The sequence below is a fragment of the Musca domestica genome, unplaced genomic scaffold (genome assembly GCF_030504385.1).
Source record: "Musca domestica strain aabys unplaced genomic scaffold, Musca_domestica.polishedcontigs.V.1.1 8, whole genome shotgun sequence".
Classification (NCBI taxonomy): domain Eukaryota; kingdom Metazoa; phylum Arthropoda; class Insecta; order Diptera; family Muscidae; genus Musca; species Musca domestica.
The window spans coordinates 20,719,978-20,739,629 of NW_026712409.1; the positions used below are offsets into that span (position 1 = coordinate 20,719,978).

General features: G+C 36.3%; 6 protein-coding genes and 1 long non-coding RNA gene across 7 annotated transcripts; 4 read left to right on the top strand and 3 right to left on the bottom strand.

The window, feature by feature from the left end:
* Window positions 1-7,607: 7,607 nt before the first annotated feature.
* On the bottom strand, window positions 7,608-8,100 carry LOC131806623 (uncharacterized). The gene is made up of 2 exons (XR_009344116.1): window positions 7,862-8,100; window positions 7,608-7,802 (listed from the first exon to the last, which is right to left on the bottom strand). It is a non-coding gene; the product is annotated as an uncharacterized LOC131806623 (long non-coding RNA).
* Window positions 8,101-8,606: 506 nt separating this feature from the next.
* LOC101900362 (uncharacterized) lies at window positions 8,607-9,621 on the bottom strand. The gene is made up of 2 exons (XM_005178306.4): window positions 9,500-9,621; window positions 8,607-9,441 (listed from the first exon to the last, which is right to left on the bottom strand). Exon 2 carries the CDS (start codon window positions 9,432-9,434, stop codon window positions 8,700-8,702), a length of 735 nt encoding a protein of 244 aa, XP_005178363.1. The 5' UTR covers window positions 9,435-9,441; window positions 9,500-9,621; the 3' UTR covers window positions 8,607-8,699.
* Window positions 9,622-9,769: 148 nt separating this feature from the next.
* Window positions 9,770-10,958, top strand: LOC105261491 (uncharacterized). The gene has a single exon (XM_059130923.1). The coding sequence runs from the start codon at window positions 10,179-10,181 to the stop codon at window positions 10,935-10,937; it is 759 nt and encodes a 252-aa protein (XP_058986906.1). The 5' UTR covers window positions 9,770-10,178; the 3' UTR covers window positions 10,938-10,958.
* Window positions 10,959-11,741: 783 nt separating this feature from the next.
* On the top strand, window positions 11,742-13,721 carry LOC101900186 (DNA polymerase epsilon subunit 2). The gene is made up of 2 exons (XM_005178305.4): window positions 11,742-12,696; window positions 12,765-13,721. The coding sequence occupies exons 1-2, from the start codon at window positions 11,994-11,996 to the stop codon at window positions 13,637-13,639; spliced, it is 1,578 nt and encodes a 525-aa protein (XP_005178362.1). The 5' UTR covers window positions 11,742-11,993; the 3' UTR covers window positions 13,640-13,721.
* A 912-nt stretch (window positions 13,722-14,633) lies between these two features.
* LOC101899110 (large ribosomal subunit protein mL52) lies at window positions 14,634-15,336 on the top strand. Its single transcript, XM_005178298.4, has 3 exons — window positions 14,634-14,790; window positions 14,859-15,004; window positions 15,075-15,336. Exons 1-3 carry the CDS (start codon window positions 14,742-14,744, stop codon window positions 15,264-15,266), a joined length of 387 nt encoding a protein of 128 aa, XP_005178355.1. The 5' UTR covers window positions 14,634-14,741; the 3' UTR covers window positions 15,267-15,336.
* Window positions 15,337-15,751: 415 nt separating this feature from the next.
* Window positions 15,752-17,174, top strand: LOC101898935 (small ribosomal subunit protein uS15m). Its single transcript, XM_005178297.3, has 4 exons — window positions 15,752-15,898; window positions 15,957-16,178; window positions 16,242-16,375; window positions 16,606-17,174. Exons 2-4 carry the CDS (start codon window positions 15,964-15,966, stop codon window positions 17,088-17,090), a joined length of 834 nt encoding a protein of 277 aa, XP_005178354.1. The 5' UTR covers window positions 15,752-15,898; window positions 15,957-15,963; the 3' UTR covers window positions 17,091-17,174.
* Window positions 17,175-17,321: 147 nt separating this feature from the next.
* On the bottom strand, window positions 17,322-19,110 carry LOC101898766 (zinc finger Ran-binding domain-containing protein 2). Its single transcript, XM_005178296.4, has 3 exons — window positions 18,953-19,110; window positions 18,456-18,718; window positions 17,322-18,399 (listed from the first exon to the last, which is right to left on the bottom strand). Exons 1-3 carry the CDS (start codon window positions 19,000-19,002, stop codon window positions 17,639-17,641), a joined length of 1,074 nt encoding a protein of 357 aa, XP_005178353.1. The 5' UTR covers window positions 19,003-19,110; the 3' UTR covers window positions 17,322-17,638.
* Between the last annotated feature and the right edge of the window lie 542 nt (window positions 19,111-19,652).

The window sequence follows — 19,652 nt, forward strand, 5'->3', positions numbered from 1 at the left end:
TGCTTATAAAAGACCAGAAGGCCTAATCACAGAAGAGCAGAAGGTCTGGTCACAGAATAGCAGAAGGTCTGGTCACAGAAGAGCAGAAGGTCTGGTCACAGAAGAGCAGAAGGTCTTGTCACAGAAGAGAAGAAGGTCTGCTCACAGAAAAGCAGAAGGTCTGCTCACAGAAGAGCAGAAGGTCTGCTCACAGAAGAGAAAAAGGTCTGCTCACAGAAAAGCAGAAGGTCTGCTCACAGAAGAGCAGAATGTCTGCTCACAGAAGAGCAGAATGTCTACTCATAAAAGAGCTGAAGGACCAGAAGGCCTGCCTATAAAAGACCAGAAGGCCTGCTCACAGAAGAGCAGAAGGTCTGGTCACAGAATACCAGAAGGTCTTGTCACAGAAGAGCATAAGGTCTTGTCACAGAAGAGCAGAAGGTTTGGTCACAGAAGAGCAGAAGGTCAGGTCACAGAAGAGAAGAAGGTCTGCTCACAGAAAAGTAGAAGGTCTGCCCACAGAAGAGCAGAAGGTCTGCTCACAGAAGAGCAGAAGTTGTGCTCACAGAACAGCAGAAGGTCTGCTCACAGAAGAGCAGAAGGTCTGTTCACAGAAGAGCAGAAGGTCTGCTCACAGAAGAGCAGAAGGTCTTCTCACAGAAGAGCAAAAGGTCTTCTAACAGAAGATCTGATGGTCTTCTCACAGAAGATCTGATGGTCTTCTCACAGAAGATCTGATGGTCTTCTCACAGAAGATCTGATGGTCTTCTCACAGAAGATATGATGGTATTCTCACAGAAGAACTGATGGTCTTCTCACAGAAGAGCTGAAGGTCTTCTCACAGAAGAGCTGAAGGTCTTCTCTTTGAAGAGCTGAAGGTCTTCTCTTTGAAGAGCTGAAGGTCTTCTCTTTGAAGAGCTGAAGGTCTGCTCATAGAAGACCAGAAGGTCTGCTCATAGAAGACCAGAAGACCAGAAGGTATGCTTGTGGAAGATGACATTTTTTCACTAGGGCGAGAGACGTCCACAACGTCCTCTTTCAAAATACCTCATTGTATTCTCTCAGAGGTTCCGGAGGTATTCTCTCAGAAGATTAGAATGCCTCCTCTCAGAAAACCAGAATATCTTCTAGCAGAGAAGCCAGGAGGCCTTGTCATAGAAGGCCGTCTCATTAAATCCCAAACGAATAGAGTAGAGGTATCTCTAAATCCCAACCACATCAAAAACTAACCTCACTTAAATATTTACTCCCACAAAACTCGTCGTTCTATATTTGTAGGATTTACCCAATTCCCTCTCCCTCCCTATCTTTTTTCTTGTTTGAATACAATGAATTTGAATATAAATCACCACATTTACACATTCGTTGAAAACTTTTCATTGCCTTGTGGAATCGTGTCCTTGAAATGTTTCAAATAAAATAGCAACAAAGCACAACAAACCGAAAAAAAGGAAACATTCCAACTCCCAATTGTTGTTAAATATTTAGAAGCCACATTTGTATGAATGTGGCAAATGCATATTTCACACTCGAAGGCTATTAATCTTCTAAGAATTAATTGAAACATTCCAATGATCCGCAAGAGCATACCCCAAAACTGCCGCCAAACGATGCGGTGGCATCCCTCTTTGGAGACCTCAAACACAATCAAGCCAGCCAGGCAGGCAGGCAGGCATCACAGCGTGTTTGTATTTAACATAAAACCGCAATGGCAATAACAACAACCATGATGACGGCGAAAGGAACCATTGCTACATTTGTTTGCCTGCAATATGGTATGGGATGGATGTGGAGGTTCTGAGAAGCATAACCATAATGAGAAGATTTAGCAGATATAACGAAGGTGTAAATGTTTGCCAACTACCCATGGCAGATGTCTTGTGCAAAGTTTTTAATAACATGAATAGAAATGCCAGCATTCTAATGCTCCCCAAACAACCAAACACCTCCACCATTTCCTCCAGCAGCACCAGAACCCATAACATGTTTACTATCTGTTTACATATAAAGCCCATTCGTATTCATCTTTTGCCCACCCCCACCCCTTCAACGATACAACTAACCATGCCACCATTATATCAAAAGCGTTAATGACAGCGTGAAATGATTAGAAGGAGTGGGGTGGGGAGGGGGAGTTCGTTTGGTTGTTGAGGAGATTTAAGTGTTCGCTGGTATTGCTAATGGAAAGTGGCAACTGCCACTGACATTGTCGCAGTTACTGGTTTACTGCATGGACCGTAGAATGGTGGAGATCTTCCCCAGCGAAACAAACAACACAATTTGTTAGTGCGGTTACAGGACAGACCCCATTTGTTTGCCAAATACATGGCCCGTGTTCGCATATTTCCATGTGTGGACCTACGGTTAAGCAGGGAAGGACTTGATTTGGGCATGCATTTACTTTTCACAACATTTTAAAAGAAACTCCTAAAAGCAAACAGAGGAAACAAGGAAAAATATCGAAGAAGGTCTAAGGCTTCCATATGAAAGTCGAAAATGTCTTAGAGATAAAGGCTTAAGGTCTGCAAATAGAAGACTTAAGGTTTTCTAAGAAAAGACCAAAGAAATTACTTAAAGAAACTGAGTTCTTCATATAGAAAAGCTGAGTTCAGAAGGTCTGTTCCAGAAGGCCAGAGGATTCTCTCATGGAAGGGCAGAAGGTCTCTTCATAGAAGAGCTGAAGGTCTTTTCACAGAAGAGCTGAAGGTCTTCTCACAGAAGAACTGAATATCTTCTCACAGAAGAGCTGAATGTCTTCTCACAGAAAAGATGAAGGTCTTCTCACAGAAGAGCTGAAGGTCTTCTCACAAAAGAGCTGAAGGTTTTCTCACAAAAGAGCTGAAGGTCTTCTCACAGAAGAGCTGAAGGTCTTCTCACAAAAATTACTTTAAAAAACTGAGTTCATATAGAAGATCTGAGATCTTATATCGGTCCGTATCGTTATATGGACCCAAACAATAGCAACTATCTGACATACCCATAATACATAATATTTCAAAAAAAGATTCGTCGAAAATTACCGTATAATGAAATCCGTTATATGGGGGCTATACAAAGACGAGGACCTGAATATGCAATTTTTGGTCATAGGCTGTAGTGCCCATTTGGACCTTCATATACGAAATTTAAAACAAACGTGGACCTGCATGAAAAATTTTGTGCCATAGGTTTAAGTACCCATTACGAACTTCAAATACGCAATTTACACCAATTCCGTTGAATAATATCGCTAATATCATCAAATTGCCGAATAAAGAGGGGGTACTGTTATATGTGGGGTATACGAAAACGTGGACCTGCATGGAAAATTTTCTGCCATAGGTTTAAGTACCCATTACGAACTTCAAATACGAAATTTGAAACAATTTCGATGAAAAATATCGCTAAAATCATCAAAATACCGAATATAGGGAGGTACCGTTATATGGGGGCTATACGAAAACGTGGATCGACATGAGCCATTTACGAACTTCGCCTGCCTAATGGAAAAATAAACATGTGTGCAAAATTTTAGCCTTCTATCTCAATTCGTTCGAAAGATAGCGTGATTACAACAGACAGACGGACAGACAGACGGACATGGCTAAATTGACTTAGAATTTTACGCTGATCAAGAATATATATACTTTGTAGGGTCTATGAGTATTTCAAGGAGTTACAAACGGAATAACAAAGTTAATTTACCCTCGATAGAATGGTGGAGGGGCTTCCACAAAACCCAAACAAGAGCTATTCTAATTGAAACCCAAAACGATTACTTTTCGCAAAAGAATTTTCCAATGAAATCCCGAAAAATTGAATTTTAGGAAGACTAATGGTCTGTTACAGAGCTGGTGTGATGTAAAAGTATTTACTACGATCACCGATTTTCCCTTTATAATATCGGAGAAAAATGCAAAACTTGTACATTCTTTCAGGTTCTGGAACGGAGCGTAAAATGTTTTCTTTACTGAGAATTCCAAATAGAATATTAAAGCTTCCCCTCAGCACATGAGTTCGAAAAAGGCCCTTGTGGAGTATACTCCTCCAAATTCCCTGCCTTTAACTTTACACTAGGAAAAAAATCGAAATAAAACTCCAAAGTATGTCTGCTGGTAATTCACTAAATTATAAAGCTCCTTTGCTGAATGGTATAACATTAGAAGCATATCAGCACCAACACCTCCATTATCGAAATGTAGCCGCCAAATTTATTTACATACATACATATGTACATCATCAAATATTTAAATGTATAGGGGGAACTTAGGTGGGTGGGTGGTCTAGCCATAAAATGTAACGCAATGTCATTTTGTCAAATATATGGACGCATATTTTTTTCTTGTTTTAATGACCATGATTTTATCTTTGCGCTGTGATGCAGGAAACATATGATGTCTATTTACAAGAAGATAGCAAATGAAATCTAGACCATTTTATGGATACTCCAAAAAATGAGTACCAAATTGAATTCATAATTCCTCTAAGAAACCAGAGATATTCAATGGTATGAGGTGTATGGCAAAAAGTTCGAAAGCCGACTAAATCAATTTAGAGAAATGATTTTGGAATCATTTGGCATGAGGAAATATAATTCACTTATTATTAAATACCAAACGAGTATCAGCAAAGAATTCTAGGCGCTATCAATTGCCTATTTGCAAGCTCTTCTATTCCAAAAGAGGGGTGTACAAGAAACTTTTCAGCAAAAAACTACTCAATAACTTGTAGGGAGGGAATTTTCTCGTCCCCGTACAAATCTTGCAAACAGCTATCTAACGACGTTCGGTAAAATCTAAAAAAGAAACCGTTTTCGCCTTATATAGGCGTTACACTTTTAAATAAGTGCAAAAATCTAATGAAAATAGCAATTTTTATAAAAAAACAAAGTAATTTAATTGTACAGTACAATATTGAATGCTTATTATCTAAAAATTAAAGAAATGTGTTAATTGTTGCCCATAATTTTCAGTCATGATACTGGATAATTCTTACTGAATAAATTTTCCCACTAAAAATCAGCAGTCTCTTTACTCAATCTCATATTTTTGGGTTATCGAACAATTTGTACGCTTCAAATCTTCCAGGTAGTTTTTTTTTTTTTTTTCAAAGAATTTTATACATTTCATCTACTTCCCCATCCATAGTACGGCTATAACTCAACACAAAATGCATAAATTCGTAGCGTCCAAAAAATAAATAAATATCTTTGAATGTAATAAACCAAAATCTAAACCATCGTGCAAAACTTCGTTAACCTCAACAACATTGCCTTACAGAAGACCAATCCAACCACCCATACCTATCTGCATATTCTCCGAACATTTTCCCAATATTTAACAACATCAACACCAAAAACATCCATTTTGTTGAAACTATTAGTTGAAAGTGCAACCACACAATTTGGAGCGGCTTGTTTTCATTTTCACTGAACACGGGCGGCAGTCCGTAAAAACGATACAAAAGTTTCATCGTATCAAAGCTCAAGGCCAAAGGCGGCAAGCTACTATGGTTTAAAGGCTGTTTGGTGGTATTTGCATTGGTGGTGTTTTCCATTGAAGAGCTGCTGTTTGTGGGTGCCAACGCATAACACGTTACAATGCAAGACCCCCATCAACGAACATTTGATGTGTAAATATTCGGCTGATTCTACACACACGCAATAGTCTGCCAACCACAAGCTGCTATAAAGAGTAACAAAACATAATGTGCCTAAAATATTTCTGGCGAATCAATGGACAAAGTGGGCCCGTCAAAACCATCATCTAACCATGCAACCAAGAGGCGAAAGTGGTTAAAAATCCTTAATAAATACTTGCTCCTTTCAAAAATGTAATTACCATAGCACAAAATGTATGGGCAAGAGTTTTGGAACTCATTCTAACAGTGGTCCGGGGAACCAAATAGAAAAAGGAGCAATAGACCTCAAACTAATAATTAAAATCCAAAACTTAAAAGAAATTGAATTGTATTTAGTTGGAAAGATTACGTCTATTTTCAAGATTATTTCTCTCCATAGACAGACAGCGGAGAAGGTTATAGGGTCTATTTGATGTTTAATTTTGGTTGGAGACACATATAACTTAGTAAAAATTATCCTACTCAAAAAATTGAACTAGGGACCTTCTGGTCAATTCTTTGAATTTCCACTTGGCTTTAATACTCTCTTGGGTGACTTATTCAGGGTGAGATGAAAATATTGTAACTAATTCAGCTGTCATTTCTAAGCCACTCGTCCGACAGCTGTTCAAATTTTCCAGTGGCAGCATATTATACTGTTTACAAGCGTAGAAAAGCATTTTGGTGAGAATTTTCCCAAAAAAATTTTCCAAAAAAAAAAAATTCCAAAAATATGTTTCGTGATGGAGTTGCTTCTTTTGGCCAAAAGTGGTGAACTGTCGAATTTGGTTTTCTCCGATGAGAAAACATTCGTTGTCCAGCAGTTTGTAAACAATCAAAATTATCGTGTTTACTTGCCAAAGAGGTCAGCTGAAAATGTGCACCTTTTGTTGGCTACCAGAACTCAAGCGCCGGCCATGGTGACGGTGTGGGTAGACATAATAGCCGATGGTCGCTCCCCGTTCGTATTAATCGACAGCGGCATCGGAATAAATGCCGAATATTATAGCCTTGGGCACGCAAACATTTTGGCCGCAGACCTTGGACATTCCAACAGGACTCAACACCATCGCACCAGCACGCGCCACCCATGAATGGTTACAAAACGAGGTTCCTCGCTTAATTTTCAGCGAACAATAGCCACCAAAATCTTCGGATACCAATCCGTTGAACTATTGTGTTTGGAGTATTTTAGAAAGCAAGGTTGGCACTAAAAAATATCAAAGTGTCGATCACCTCAAGAAATCACTTCGCCGGGATTGGGTCAAAATACCGCAGAGCAACATTCGGGCAGCGCGTGACGGTTTCATTGGCCGTTTGAAGGCCATAATTTGTGCCAAAGGTGACCAATTCGAACAAATCTAAGCTTATTCTAGATTATTATTAAATTATTTCCGACATTTTTTTGCTTGTATTCAATATAGTTTAAAAAAATTAAAGTTATGTATGTCTTCTTCCCATAAAATCTAGCAAGCTCACATTTTTCTTCTGCAAGACCAGAAATATTCCCTTTCTGGAAATTGTTATGTCATTGACATGAAAGTTTTTTTTCAAAACAGACAAATATGTCATATTCTCGCCGAAATTAACATTTATCATTCTTCTTTTTCCAAAAAGATCAAAAGATTTCTATTTTTTATAGTTCAAGAACAATTTAGATGAACTTTTCTCATAGGGGCCTTCCTTTATAGGAAAAAATCTTCCACTTATTGATGACCAGAAGAGACTTGCAAATCCGAGTTTCTCAATCTCATAGAGAAACATCAGAGCAGATGCTATTGTTCCCAAAGAAGTAAACAAGTAAAAAAACTATTCCCAGACTAGGCAGTCCAAGTACCCAACATACCAAATTGACTTGAGAATAATATTTTAATAAGCTTTCAAAAATAAGCCTTAAGCTTGAGAAAATCTTGAGAATGTATTGAGAAATGCTTGTTTAACAATTATAGAATAGTCGAAAGGGAACCCTTATTCATAAGCTTATTCTTGTAATTGCAGAATAAGCTTACGAAAGTAATATTATATCAAGCTTATTTTTTCAATGGTATAAAATATTTATTTTTTAATTATTTTACACATTTCATTCATTGATCGCCATCCCAGCTGTCGCTGCCTCCTGTTGCATTGATACCTAGATGATTTCTTTCCCCTTATTTGAGCTTCCGCATCTCCTCCACTAATTCTTCACTTCTCTTGAATTCTTGCAACTTTTTGACGCCTCTATTCTGAAATGAGATTGAAATAATATACACTACAGATTCCCAGATTTATTATTCATCATTACCTTAGAGTTTCGTCCAGAAATGGGTCTTAAATTCGCGTGATTTTGATTTTAACCAAAGAAAATATTTTTTTTGTCAACAATTTTCACAAAAAAAAAAATCAAAACAAATTTGTCAACAAAGGACAGATTTGAGAAAAGTTTGTGCAAAAAAGTTTTTCTCTAGCATTGTTGAGGAATTCTTACGATAAACTATTTTCATAATATTATTCTCAAGCTGTATTGTATTTTTGGTATGTTGGGTAAAGACCATACATTCTTGTCTGTAATTTGTCTATTCAATTAAGAGAAAATAATCATTCTATAAAGATTAAGTCCCTATGCGGTTTCCCATAAATATATAAAAACAATTAATCATCAAAGATAGAATAAATCATTTGATATCGTACAAATTACCCCATTGTGTCATCTTTATTTATAGAAAATATCATTTGGCTTTCTTCATAAGTAAGAGATCCCAACTAGTCTTTTTAGCCGCCTATATAACTTTTATTCTAATACTGACAAAGATTTGGGTTTTTGTGCATTAAATGTTTTTGTGTAAGAGACCCACTTGCTCCTCTACAAAGGAGTTGGTTTTCAGTTTCCAAAGCTTCGCAAACGCTCATTTTCTGTTTGTATTAAAAATATTTGTTTTTTATTAATTTAATTATACCTAAATATATAACATATATAACAATTATCGTAATACTATGTATGTAAGCATATAGAACATTAATTACTTGCTGCAACAGCTACTAAAAAGAGATTTTTGATCTAAAAACAGTTCTCATCGTATTGTATGTCTCATCTCTAATAACTTATTATTATTAGAATATGACAAATCACTTATTTTTAATTTTCACTGTGGGTTATCTGTTGTCTTAGGTATTCTGACTAGCACTTCATATTGGGAATTGCAAACTTCGACATCACCATAAGGCATATAGGCCATTTTATATTGACGATGTAATTTTCCATACAGAGTTTTTCCTTCGTGCTCGGCACGAGCTATGTACAACGGTTCACTGTACGCTGTATGGCCCGAGACCAATGCATTTTCTGGTAAATTCCCCTCAGATGCTGGCACCCATTTATATTCGGCATTATCACAGCTTATGTCCAAAATTTCGATATTACTTGTTAGAAAATGTGATTTAAATCCCCATGGAACATATACCCCACGTTTTTGTGGGCAATAATAGGCTGGTATCAAATCTTGGTTAAAGTAACCACGAGCAGCGTACATATCATTGCCATCATCATCGGTCCCGTAGTGCAGCCCAAAGCTTTTTATCATTTCCGCATCCATATCGTGGTCTATGTGAAGCCAATCATAGCCGCTATAGACATTATTGAGCTGAGGTGGGGAATTTGTTACTGTTGATTCGTCCAAGGGTTGAAAATTTAAATATATTCTGTGACACCGATGTCGTAGACAAGGATCTCGACACTGGGGACAAGTGTGTGATACCCTTAACCAATGGAATAAACATTGCTGATGAAATACATGACCACAACGAGTAACGTAAATATTGTCACGAGCCGCATAGAATTCACTGCATATTCCACAAAGTATATTCAACGTTGATGCCATGTTGTTGCTGGAATTAAAAAATCTTTCATTAACAACAATTACAGAAAAATTGAAAATTTTTTTACTTTAGCAAAAATTATTTCCGAATGAATAAATAAATGTATTAGCTGTCCTTTGTTGTTGTTGTTGTTTATGCACTATTGACAGTTGCACTTCTTCGATATCATCTGTTGTGAAATACCTACACTGAAAATAAATTTTGAATAACCGGTTTCCGTTAAGTAATAAATAGCGGTTATAGAAATAAAAAAAGTTGAAATGGTTGGTCATGGACATATATTTATGTACCTTTAACTCTTTTGGCTGGCAAATGAAATATCCAGACTAAATTGTCAAAATTAGTGTCATGAAATTTGCATCAGGGTGAGAGATAACGCGGATGTTTCATTTCTATAAGTATTCAAAATGTGCATTGAAATCATTCTTACTGTACAATTTAAGTATTGTACCTAGCGCCATCTATTGAAATTTACAAAACAATTAATTGAGCCAAACAAATTGGTCTTGATATGATAAAATATGTCCATATCTGCAGTATTTAATAAATATTCGGAAAAATATTAACTTTCAATGACTTAGGGCTTAACAAGTAACCGTTTCCCAAACTATTTCAAATTAATTTTTTTAGTGCATTAAAAATTCTTTGGCATTTTAATTTCGCAACGGAATGACTGCTCGGTCAATTCAGCCGCTTAAAAACTCTGTCAACACAGTTCCCACCATAATATTCCATGTTTAACGGACATGACTTCCCTTAATGTAGTCTGTGACGTCTGCAACGAATATTACAAATCCAATGATTTCATCTATACAACGGGATGTGGACATCTATTTCACAGAACTTGCCTATTTCGCAGACTTCAAACTTCATATACCTGTCCCCAATGTAGTGTTGGATGTTTGCGGCAACAATGTTATCGGGTATATTTCAAGTGGATAGGTCAATCAACTGATGACACATCACATCTTTTATTACCAAACATCGAAGTGGAATCGACAAATCCATATAAAACAAAATATCCCAGCAAATATATGTGGCTTTTTGTTCAGCATGATTTCAACGACGATCTCTGTCAACAAATTGGTCTTTATTTGGATATTAACGAAGATAATGGTTATGCGATGTATGCTGCACGAGTATATTACAAGGGTGATATGATTCCCGGTGTCTATTGTCCACAATCGAAAGGAGTGCATATAGTCTGTGGTAGTAAGTGTCATTTACTTACTGAAAATATAGAAATACTTGATATTTCCAATGATGATGCGGTATATAAATGGATAAGAAGTTCTTATGATGAACGACCAGAAAATGCTTTAGTTTCTGGTAATGCCATAATGGGCAATGAACCACTGTATATGGTTCGTATCATTCATAAGGGTAAAGTTTTATATGGAAAATTGCATTTAAGAAATAAGATGGCATATGCCCCATTCCGTGGTAAAGAAATTTGGAAATATAATTATGAAGTGTTGGTACGACTTCCAAGGAATTGCCTATAATAATAATTAATTAAAAAATTATTAGTTTTATATGAGGAATTATTGATAAATCTGCTGTAATAGTTACATATAAAAAAGTAGGTATGTAGTAACGCAATTAAAACCATATATATATATATATATATACATATATATATATATATATATATATATATATATATATATATATATATATATATATATATATATATTATATATATATATATATATATATATATATATATATATATATATATATATATATATATATATATATATATATATATATATATATATATATATATATATATATATTAATTTAATGTTGGTGCAAAATATATAAATTATAATATATGAAGTCTTTAGATAGATGGAAATTTCGAAGTACACTATATGGAATGTTCCCTGCATTGAAGGTCTCCAATGAATACTTCGAGAAATTAACTTGAAATATACCACTTGAGTACATATCAAAGCTACATATCTCATTCTTTAAAAAAGGATTAACGCGCTTCTTTGAACAATCGGTCATTCTACTCCGGAAATCGATTTGGCTACAGTTTTAATTTTTCTTCTATGTATCCGTTGAAAGAAGAAATTTTTAAAAATCTGAATAGAAGAAAAATTCTGTAAATGACCCATAACCTTAAAGTTAAACAAAAGGATTCTAAGTTTTTATTGAACAATTGGTATATTTAAATGCTAAAATTGGAGCTTTACCATTGTTTGGAAGCTGCACAAGTCAATGTCAAAATTGGACACTCTTTTTATATATTTAATAGTAATATGTGTTTTATTTTCATGTTTTCATGACCCAGAATTGTCATAAAGGTCCATCACGGCCTACAAATGAACTCTCTCCCCACAAATGGACTCTGGATCCCCCATGACCAATACATTTACATTTTTGGCATAACTAAATATTTTTCTACAGTGTAAATTACTCTTCGGGTTATCGATTACTCGATATATATATACCACTCTTGGCGCGCAAAACAACAGTTGACAGTTCAATTGCATTGTTTATTTTGGTTTTTTGCTGCTTTTTGTTTGTGCAAAAATAAAATCATCAACGAAATGGACGATTTAGCCAAGCTACGGAAGAAAATTACGAATGCATTTAAATTAAGTGGATTTTTAATACGTTCCGAAAACAGCGTTTTCCTCGCAGAACAATTGGCTCCTTTCGATGACAACGAACGAGAAAAATGGCTCACAATCATAACCGAGAATCTGCAAAGTCAACGTCTGAAATCGACCCATGTTGAAAGGGCAGCATTGGAAAAGGCTATCAATGAAATAAATCGTGTGGGGCTGGATGAGGGCGAGTCTGTTTTCTCGGTTATCGATGCCTTTTCGGTGCCGCGTTATGTGTACAACAAACAAAATAAGAAATTTGAATTAGAAACTGAACCACGTTCGTTGCTGGCCAAAACCACGATGAAATCGGGACAACTTAGGCAACGGTATGAAATGCTACTGCAAAAGACACTGCGACATGAACTCTTTGCTCCTGCTGTAATTGAGAACGGTGTGTCGGCCGAGTCCAGGGCAAAGAAGTTTAAACTGCTTTATTGTGAGAATCTCTTGTCCAATTCCGTGGTCGAGGAAGCTGTAGTCTTGGGTTTGTTGACACAACTAAAGGAGGGCAAATTTTTCATCGAGGATCCAACGGGTAGTGTGGAACTTGATTTGAGTGGAGCCAAGTTCCATGCCGGATTCTTTTGCGAAGGATGTTTTGTTTTGGCCGAGGGATCTTATGCTGGACAAGTTTTAAAAGGTTTGATACATATATATGCCATTCCATTTTTCTTTTAATTTTAAAGTGATGGATGTTTTGGATTTTAGTGGACGGCTTGGGTTTTCCACCTGCAGAACCAGCCGTTAGCAGCCGAGCCTTTTTTGGCACACAAAACAGTTGGGGAGGTGAATCTTCAAAGTTATTAAAATATTCTACAAGACTACAAGAACTGGAAAGATCAAACACAGAGGCCACCATTGTCTTTTTATCTGATGTTCGTTTGGACATGCCTGTGGTTATGGAAAAATTAAGAATGCTTTTTGTTGGTTATGACTCGTGTCCACCTGTGGCCATTGTGTTAATGGGCCCTTTTGCAGCTTCCGAACGGCAACATCATGCCCTGAAAAATCATCTTAATGCTTTGGGAGCCTTGGCCAATGGCTGTGAACAATTGAAAAAACAAACAGAGCTAATTCTTATTCCTTCCAGTGAAGATCCAGCAGCCCCGAATATATTTCCCCGTTCAGCTATACCCAAAACTCTGGCAGCTGGACTGCTAAAAGTATGGCCACGTACACGTTTGGCCACCAATCCATGTCGTCTACAGTATTGTACCCAACAAATTGTGGTATGTCGTTTGGATCTGATGGCGAAGTTTTGTCGTAATACCTTACATTTCCCACCGGATACCTCGAAAATCGAACAACACTTTGCCCGCACACTAATATGTCAGGGCCACCTGACACCCATACATCCTATTGCCATGCCTGTACATTGGGATTATGATGCAGCTTTGTGGTTGTATCCTCTGCCTGATTTAATTGTCGTTGGTGACTCTTGTCAAAGTTTTTCCACAAGTCAACATGGTTGTACCGTACTGAATACAGGATCATTTGTTAAGTCCAAATTTGCTTTTAAAGTATATATACCACACACAAAGACAATAGAAGATTCCGAAATACCAGACGATATGGAAGAGTAAATTAGTTAGGGTGTACGTTTTATTGTAGTATTTTAAGAAGAAAAGGCTTTCTGTTTTAATAAAGTTGTTTTTAAACCAAAAATACATATGTACTTAATCCATATTTGCACAAAAAAATTTATTGAAAATTACTTTCTCAAGAAAAGAATTTCTACCCACTATGCGTGTGTGATTTCGATTGAATGTGGAAGTAAAAAACCTAAAGCATATATAGAGCCTTGTAAAAATTTAGCACACATATTTTTACACATATTCACGAGTATCCATTTAAAGCCTAAAATTAGAGGTCAATTAGTTGAACAAAGTGTCTGTGACCTTGACGAACCAACCAACGAATAACCAAAGCAATTTTGCTCTTTAAATGTGATACCAAATTATTAGTGCTAATCAAATGCGTAGTTTGGTACTAAAAAGTCATAACTTTAATATTAGTACAAAATTTCTATCTTAAATTTTGTGTTTGGAAAACATAAATAGATCCCATCGCCACTTTCCTCTACGAAAACCTACCCCTGCCCAGCGTGTGATACAGGCCCGCACAACACGCTGCATTTGTTTAATTGTCCTGCCAAGCCTACCCAACTCCGTCCAGAGGATCTATGGCTACAGCCCATAAAGGTAGCAGAATTCCTAAACCTGGACATTGAGGAAGAACCAGATTAGTCGGAAAAAACAACAGAACGTGTAAAACTGCTACAACAACAACAACGAAAACCTACTACTGTACCTTCCTAATATTTCTTATTTCTCAATATATAAATCTCCTTCCAAAAACAATTTAACCACGCCATCTACATGCGTTTATCAATCATCATCTACTACTAAATTCATCAACCCTTAATAGGTAACAACATCAGCTGTCAAGAGATTTAATAATTCCTCCAAGAGGAGAGCGAACAATTATAATTAGAACATAGCATAAGTCGAACAATCGACTATGAATAGTCGAGTACTCGGTTTTCACCCAAGCCCATAGTCGAGTTCGAGTTTCAGAACTTTGAGTACTCAAAGTCGATTAATCAAAAGTCGACTTACATATCCCTTTCCAAGAGGATAGGATTTCTGTGAAACCAGCAAAAAGTCTTTGATTTTTGAAACAAAAATGCTGAGAGTTACACAAAACACAACTGGCGTCATATGCAAAAGACTGGGTAACTATTCTTTAAATAACCTATGGCTGAATTTCCGAATTATCTTACAACATTCATTTATATTACAGCTCGTAACATCTCGTGCACGGCCCAAGTGTCCATAGATCAGAGATGGCGTGAAGAACATGGTTTGCCAGCTAATCCCAATGAGTTTGGACCATTGACCAACTTACCCGATTACACATTTCTGGATGGACGTCCCACACCAATGGGCGTAAGTACAAAGTTTTGATGCCCGCGAGAAAACCCTTGCTAACATTGTTCCTTTCCTCATTTCCAACTAGTCCAATCAGAAGAAACGTCTAATAAAACAACAGACCATTGCGGCTAAAATTGTCACACTTAACAAAGAATTGGATATGGCCAAGCAGAGGTACCAACAATTGCAGCAGCAAGAGAAAGAACAACGCCAACAGATTATGCAAGCCAAACTGAAACCAAAGGGTAAACTAATGCTGGAGAATCTGAAAAAGTAGGAGAAGCTTTTGGAACGAGTATCATTTAAATTTATTGTTATTTAATAAATGTCAATGTTAAACATTTAAATTGCATAGTGATTTATGCCAACTTTAGGCCACACTCTTATTTACATTCCTTATAACCTCCGGTATTGTATTGTATTGTCTGTCATATGGGTATAATGCTACCACAGTATGGAGTATTTTTGGTTAGGTCAACCAATTGTAACAGCTTCGCTCAAATGTCTGCCGGTATACTCCAAGATGTATGCAAATTGGTTGAACACATTTTTGGATTAAACGAATTAATTTGATATTCCTATATAGGAATGTTTTTGTGGGAAAAGCTATGGCTATTCTATTACCTATCTGTTATGAGCTTAAGGGAAATAAAAAATAATAATAATAAAAAATTTTATTTTGATAAAACCAAAATAATTCGGCACTTTCAAAAATTTCTAAATATGTTGATAACCATAATTATAATATTGGATTCATTGCGATAGTGAGTTGGTTGTAGGGCATTAAAAAGTTGCATTTGCCCGCCTTTTTGGTTGTTTTTATTTTTCTTGACATATCAGCTGTTTTCTGTCATTGGGTGTCAAATGTGTGTGTGACATAACCTCAGCGTTGCGTTTCTTCTAGAGGAGGTATATCTTAAAAATGTCTAAATTATTAAATAAAAATTAATAAAATTATTTTTCATAGGGTCAAAATGAATATAACACCTATTCTACGCACTGGTTTGTATTTGGCCAATCGTCCTGTGGTCAGACAGTATGCATTTAAATCGGATCTAAAAATCAAATGGGTTCGTCCCGAAAAAATTCCTTCTATTCATCCGGAGAAAAGTGGTGATTGCTCCAAACTGTCGGCAGTTAATCCAAAGGAGTTGATGCTTGGATTTGAAAAGTCCAAAGAATTGGAAACGTAAGCATTTACAAATCCTTTTATTTTAATTTAAATAATGTTAAGCCCGTTTTATTTGTATAGCGCTGATGCGGCCGTCAAATCTCTTTTTGAGTTGGGCAACAATCCCTATGTGAACACAACCAGATACCACAGTGAACAATTAATCAAAGAGGTTCAAAGGCATCCCTTGGATTATGGTTCCATGGAGGCAAAATGTAAGTTACTAGAATTTGGAACAAGTTTCGTTTAGGGACACCTTCCGGGCGATATCATTAAATAATGTTTTTTAAGGCGAAGTTGAGGTGGTATAAAAACTGTTTAAAAAATACTCCTGTGTAAAACGAGACTTACGAAAAATATTTCCGAATCTAGCCCAAATTCTCAGAAGTGCCCTAAACGAAAACCATTACTTTAAATTTCAATTAAAATATAATCATTTTTTTAGTGGCCCGTATGACCGTTTTCATAAGAAGATATCAACAACATATGGAAGAACATCCGCGGGACAAAAAACGTAAAGTTATACTCAAGGAAATGATTGAAAAACGCAAGAAATTCCTAAAATACTTACGTCGTTGGGACTACAGGCGTTTCGAGTGGATCTTGGAAAAACTGGATTTGGTATATAAACCACCACCAGCTGAATTCCATTGGATTACACGCAAAGAGTCGTTACAAAAGCTCACCGACATCCATTGTGAAAAATTGAGACAAGAGAAATTGGATGAATATCGTAAAACCCTAGAAGAGCAGCAAATTCCATTTTTAGAGGATGCCATTAAGAAAATGCAATTTATACGTCAGGAACAAATTGATTTGGGCATACCGGTAACGGTTACCGAAGAAGACATCGAACAGAATAAAAAGAAACTGGCTGAATTGAAGGCATTCAGAGAAGAGACAAAAGCAGCTGCACGTAAAAGTAATTAAATGTAAATCTACACAGCTAGCAGTTTTATAGTCGTAATAAAGAATTGTTGTAAAAAAAATATTTATTTATGCGAAAAAACACTACTCCAAATGTGTTTTTCGTTCGCATTCACGTTTGTATCGTCATACAGAAACAGGTCCTCAATCTTTACTCCCCAGTGTGACATCTTTCCAAAAAAAAAAAAAATTTTCTTACTGACAGATTCTTAACCCCGACAATCTTAAAACAAATTATTATGGGCATGATATCTTTATTATTGATGACTTTTTAACAAAATGTCAAAGAATTTAGCAACGAGCAATTTATTATTCAAAGTTGTGGGAAAGTTTTTCTTGTTGCCTGAGAAATTCTAAAGTGATATTTAATATTGAAAACAAAATTCAATGGACAAAAACTCTTTAGGGTTCTTTCCTATATTTGTTTACATAGAATACTTAATTCATGTTTAGAAATTCATTAACATTAGGAATTTTCTTTTTATGATTGAAGGATTTAAGGTTTAGTAGAACGTGGATGCGCTAATGTTATTATTAAGGATGCTTGGCCATTAACGTTTACGTTTTGGTGAAATCGATCTTGAACGCGATCGGGTTCTTCTACGGGAACGTGGTGACCTGGAGTGCTTGCGGGATGAGCTTGAATTCCGACTGTGATTACGTTTGGATGACAATGAACGTGTTGAACTGTGGGATTTCGAGCGTGAATTTGAATCATCACTGTGATGGCTGTGACTTGATGATGTTTTATGTTTATCACTCGGAGGTGAACGATGTCGATTTTGTACTACTTTTCTGTTGGGGCTACGGCTAAGGGAGCGCGAATACGACCGTTTCTTTTTAAGACTACTTCTCGATCGAGATTTCGAGTGAGTCGATGATCTCGAGGATGACGAAGTGGATGATGAAGAAGACGATGAGGAGGACGATGATGACGACCTGCTTGAGGAAGACCGTGAATTTGGACGTCTTCTGTGTTGGGATCTGCTTCGCGATCGTGATTTTCTTTTGTTGTCACTCTTTGAACCAGAAGCATTACTCGACTTGTTATTGGTATTATTTGCATTGCCATCGTCATCATCTTCATCACCAAACAAATCATATTTGGCTAGATCATCTTCATCTCCCTCTTCTTCGTCATCGTCATCTTCTTCATCTGGTTCACGCTTCGTGTCTTTTTCTTCGTATGCCTCTTTGCTATTGAAATTCTTTTTGCGTTTTTTTAGACGGCCAAATTCGTCATATTCACTGTCAGACTCAACATGCTCCTTATATTCAACTACCCCGCGATCATTGTAGCCTCCACCCAGACCTGTAAAAGTATAGATTATTATCGGCCAAAACAAGGTACTATTAATTATAACTAACCTGTTCTTTCCTCATTATCAATAACCTTTGGAGCATTACACATATTACATGTCTGGCGACGGGCCCAGTTTACATTGGCACATTTGTGACACTGCCAATCATCTGCACTGAAAAGACCACGAGACTTTTCGGCTGCAGCTTTTCCAATTTCCGTGCCTAGCTTTTTGCTACCAGCACTGCCTCCACGTTCTGTACGCTCAGTGCTGCGAGAACGACGACACTTATTGCAACGACTGCGACGGGCAAAATTCAGATGTCGGCAGCTGTGCGGAAAATGTTAACAAAAATAAAAACAACAACAAACCAAAGCAGTCGTCCAAATGTGCACACAATGAATTAATTCGTTGTTTTGGCATGGCAGGATGCATAGATGGGACGAGAGTCACCGAGAAAAACACGACCAAATAGAAAGAATTAGATTAGTACTATTTCAACCAAATTGCATTTGGACTATGAGTGTGTGGTTCTATTAAGCGTCCACAGCAAGCACCACTCACGTTACATCACCACAAATCCAATCCCCACTGCTATCGGAAACAGAAGACATCCTTATTTTCTATACTGCAAAATATATACCATTCCAAGCTTCCGTTTTGCAAAAAATTCTTCCGTAGTATCTACTATTGAAGTGTGAGATAGAGCTGACAGACATTCGATAACAACATTTATAATATCGATTATTTCCTTCCACTGTCAATATTGATATGTCATGTTCCCACCGGCATTTAAACAACGCCGTTCGCTCCCAAATTTGATGATTATGAACAACAATATACAACTTTTATCCTTCTTTTTTAAAAAAATGAAAATACTTTGAAATTCATTTCAAATTCAGAGACAACATAAATGCATATTTTCAACGGGGGACAATATGCATAATTTTAGGATAAAAGATCTTGCCCTACTATCTTTGATACAATTTAATTTTGGAAGAAATTTTTAAATAAAAGAATGGTTGACATAATAAACTCCATTACAGAGTTGCATTTCCCTAGTTTCCTTAAAGTTGAGCAACCTTTCTTATTGGGCCAAAAAAACGTCTGAATTCGTGTATTATTTGTCCAAAAAAACTATTTTATCAGGTATAAAAATTAATAATTATTTACCATTCACTTAGAAGAGTTTAAAATCATTGTCTTTAATTTAGATTTTTATCAACATTTGAAATCGAGTAGATTTAGTAGACTTATGACATGT

What these genes read in the sequence shown, in the direction of transcription:
- LOC105261491 (XM_059130923.1), top strand. Translation starts at nt 10,179, where the DNA reads ATGACTTCCCTTAATGTAGTCTGTGACGTCTGCAACGAATATTACAAA.
- LOC101899110 (XM_005178298.4), top strand. Translation starts at nt 14,742, where the DNA reads ATGCTGAGAGTTACACAAAACACAACTGGCGTCATATGCAAAAGACTG. An exon ending in CGTCATATGCAAAAGACTGG is followed by an intron (nt 14,791 to 14,858) that starts GTAACTATTCTT and finishes TTTATATTACAG; the next exon opens with CTCGTAACATCTCGTGCACG. An exon ending in GACGTCCCACACCAATGGGC is followed by an intron (nt 15,005 to 15,074) that starts GTAAGTACAAAG and finishes ATTTCCAACTAG; the next exon opens with TCCAATCAGAAGAAACGTCT.
- LOC101900362 (XM_005178306.4), bottom strand. Translation starts at nt 9,434, where the DNA reads ATGGCATCAACGTTGAATATACTTTGTGGAATATGCAGTGAATTCTAT.
- LOC101898766 (XM_005178296.4), bottom strand. Translation starts at nt 19,002, where the DNA reads ATGTCTTCTGTTTCCGATAGCAGTGGGGATTGGATTTGTGGTGATGTA. An exon ending in TGGATTTGTGGTGATGTAAC is followed by an intron (nt 18,719 to 18,952) that starts GTGAGTGGTGCT and finishes TTTTCCGCACAG; the next exon opens with CTGCCGACATCTGAATTTTG. An exon ending in TGATAATGAGGAAAGAACAG is followed by an intron (nt 18,400 to 18,455) that starts GTTAGTTATAAT and finishes ATACTTTTACAG; the next exon opens with GTCTGGGTGGAGGCTACAAT.
- LOC101900186 (XM_005178305.4), top strand. Translation starts at nt 11,994, where the DNA reads ATGGACGATTTAGCCAAGCTACGGAAGAAAATTACGAATGCATTTAAA. An exon ending in TGCTGGACAAGTTTTAAAAG is followed by an intron (nt 12,697 to 12,764) that starts GTTTGATACATA and finishes TTTGGATTTTAG; the next exon opens with TGGACGGCTTGGGTTTTCCA.
- LOC101898935 (XM_005178297.3), top strand. Translation starts at nt 15,964, where the DNA reads ATGAATATAACACCTATTCTACGCACTGGTTTGTATTTGGCCAATCGT. An exon ending in AAGTCCAAAGAATTGGAAAC is followed by an intron (nt 16,179 to 16,241) that starts GTAAGCATTTAC and finishes TTATTTGTATAG; the next exon opens with CGCTGATGCGGCCGTCAAAT. An exon ending in TGGTTCCATGGAGGCAAAAT is followed by an intron (nt 16,376 to 16,605) that starts GTAAGTTACTAG and finishes TCATTTTTTTAG; the next exon opens with TGGCCCGTATGACCGTTTTC.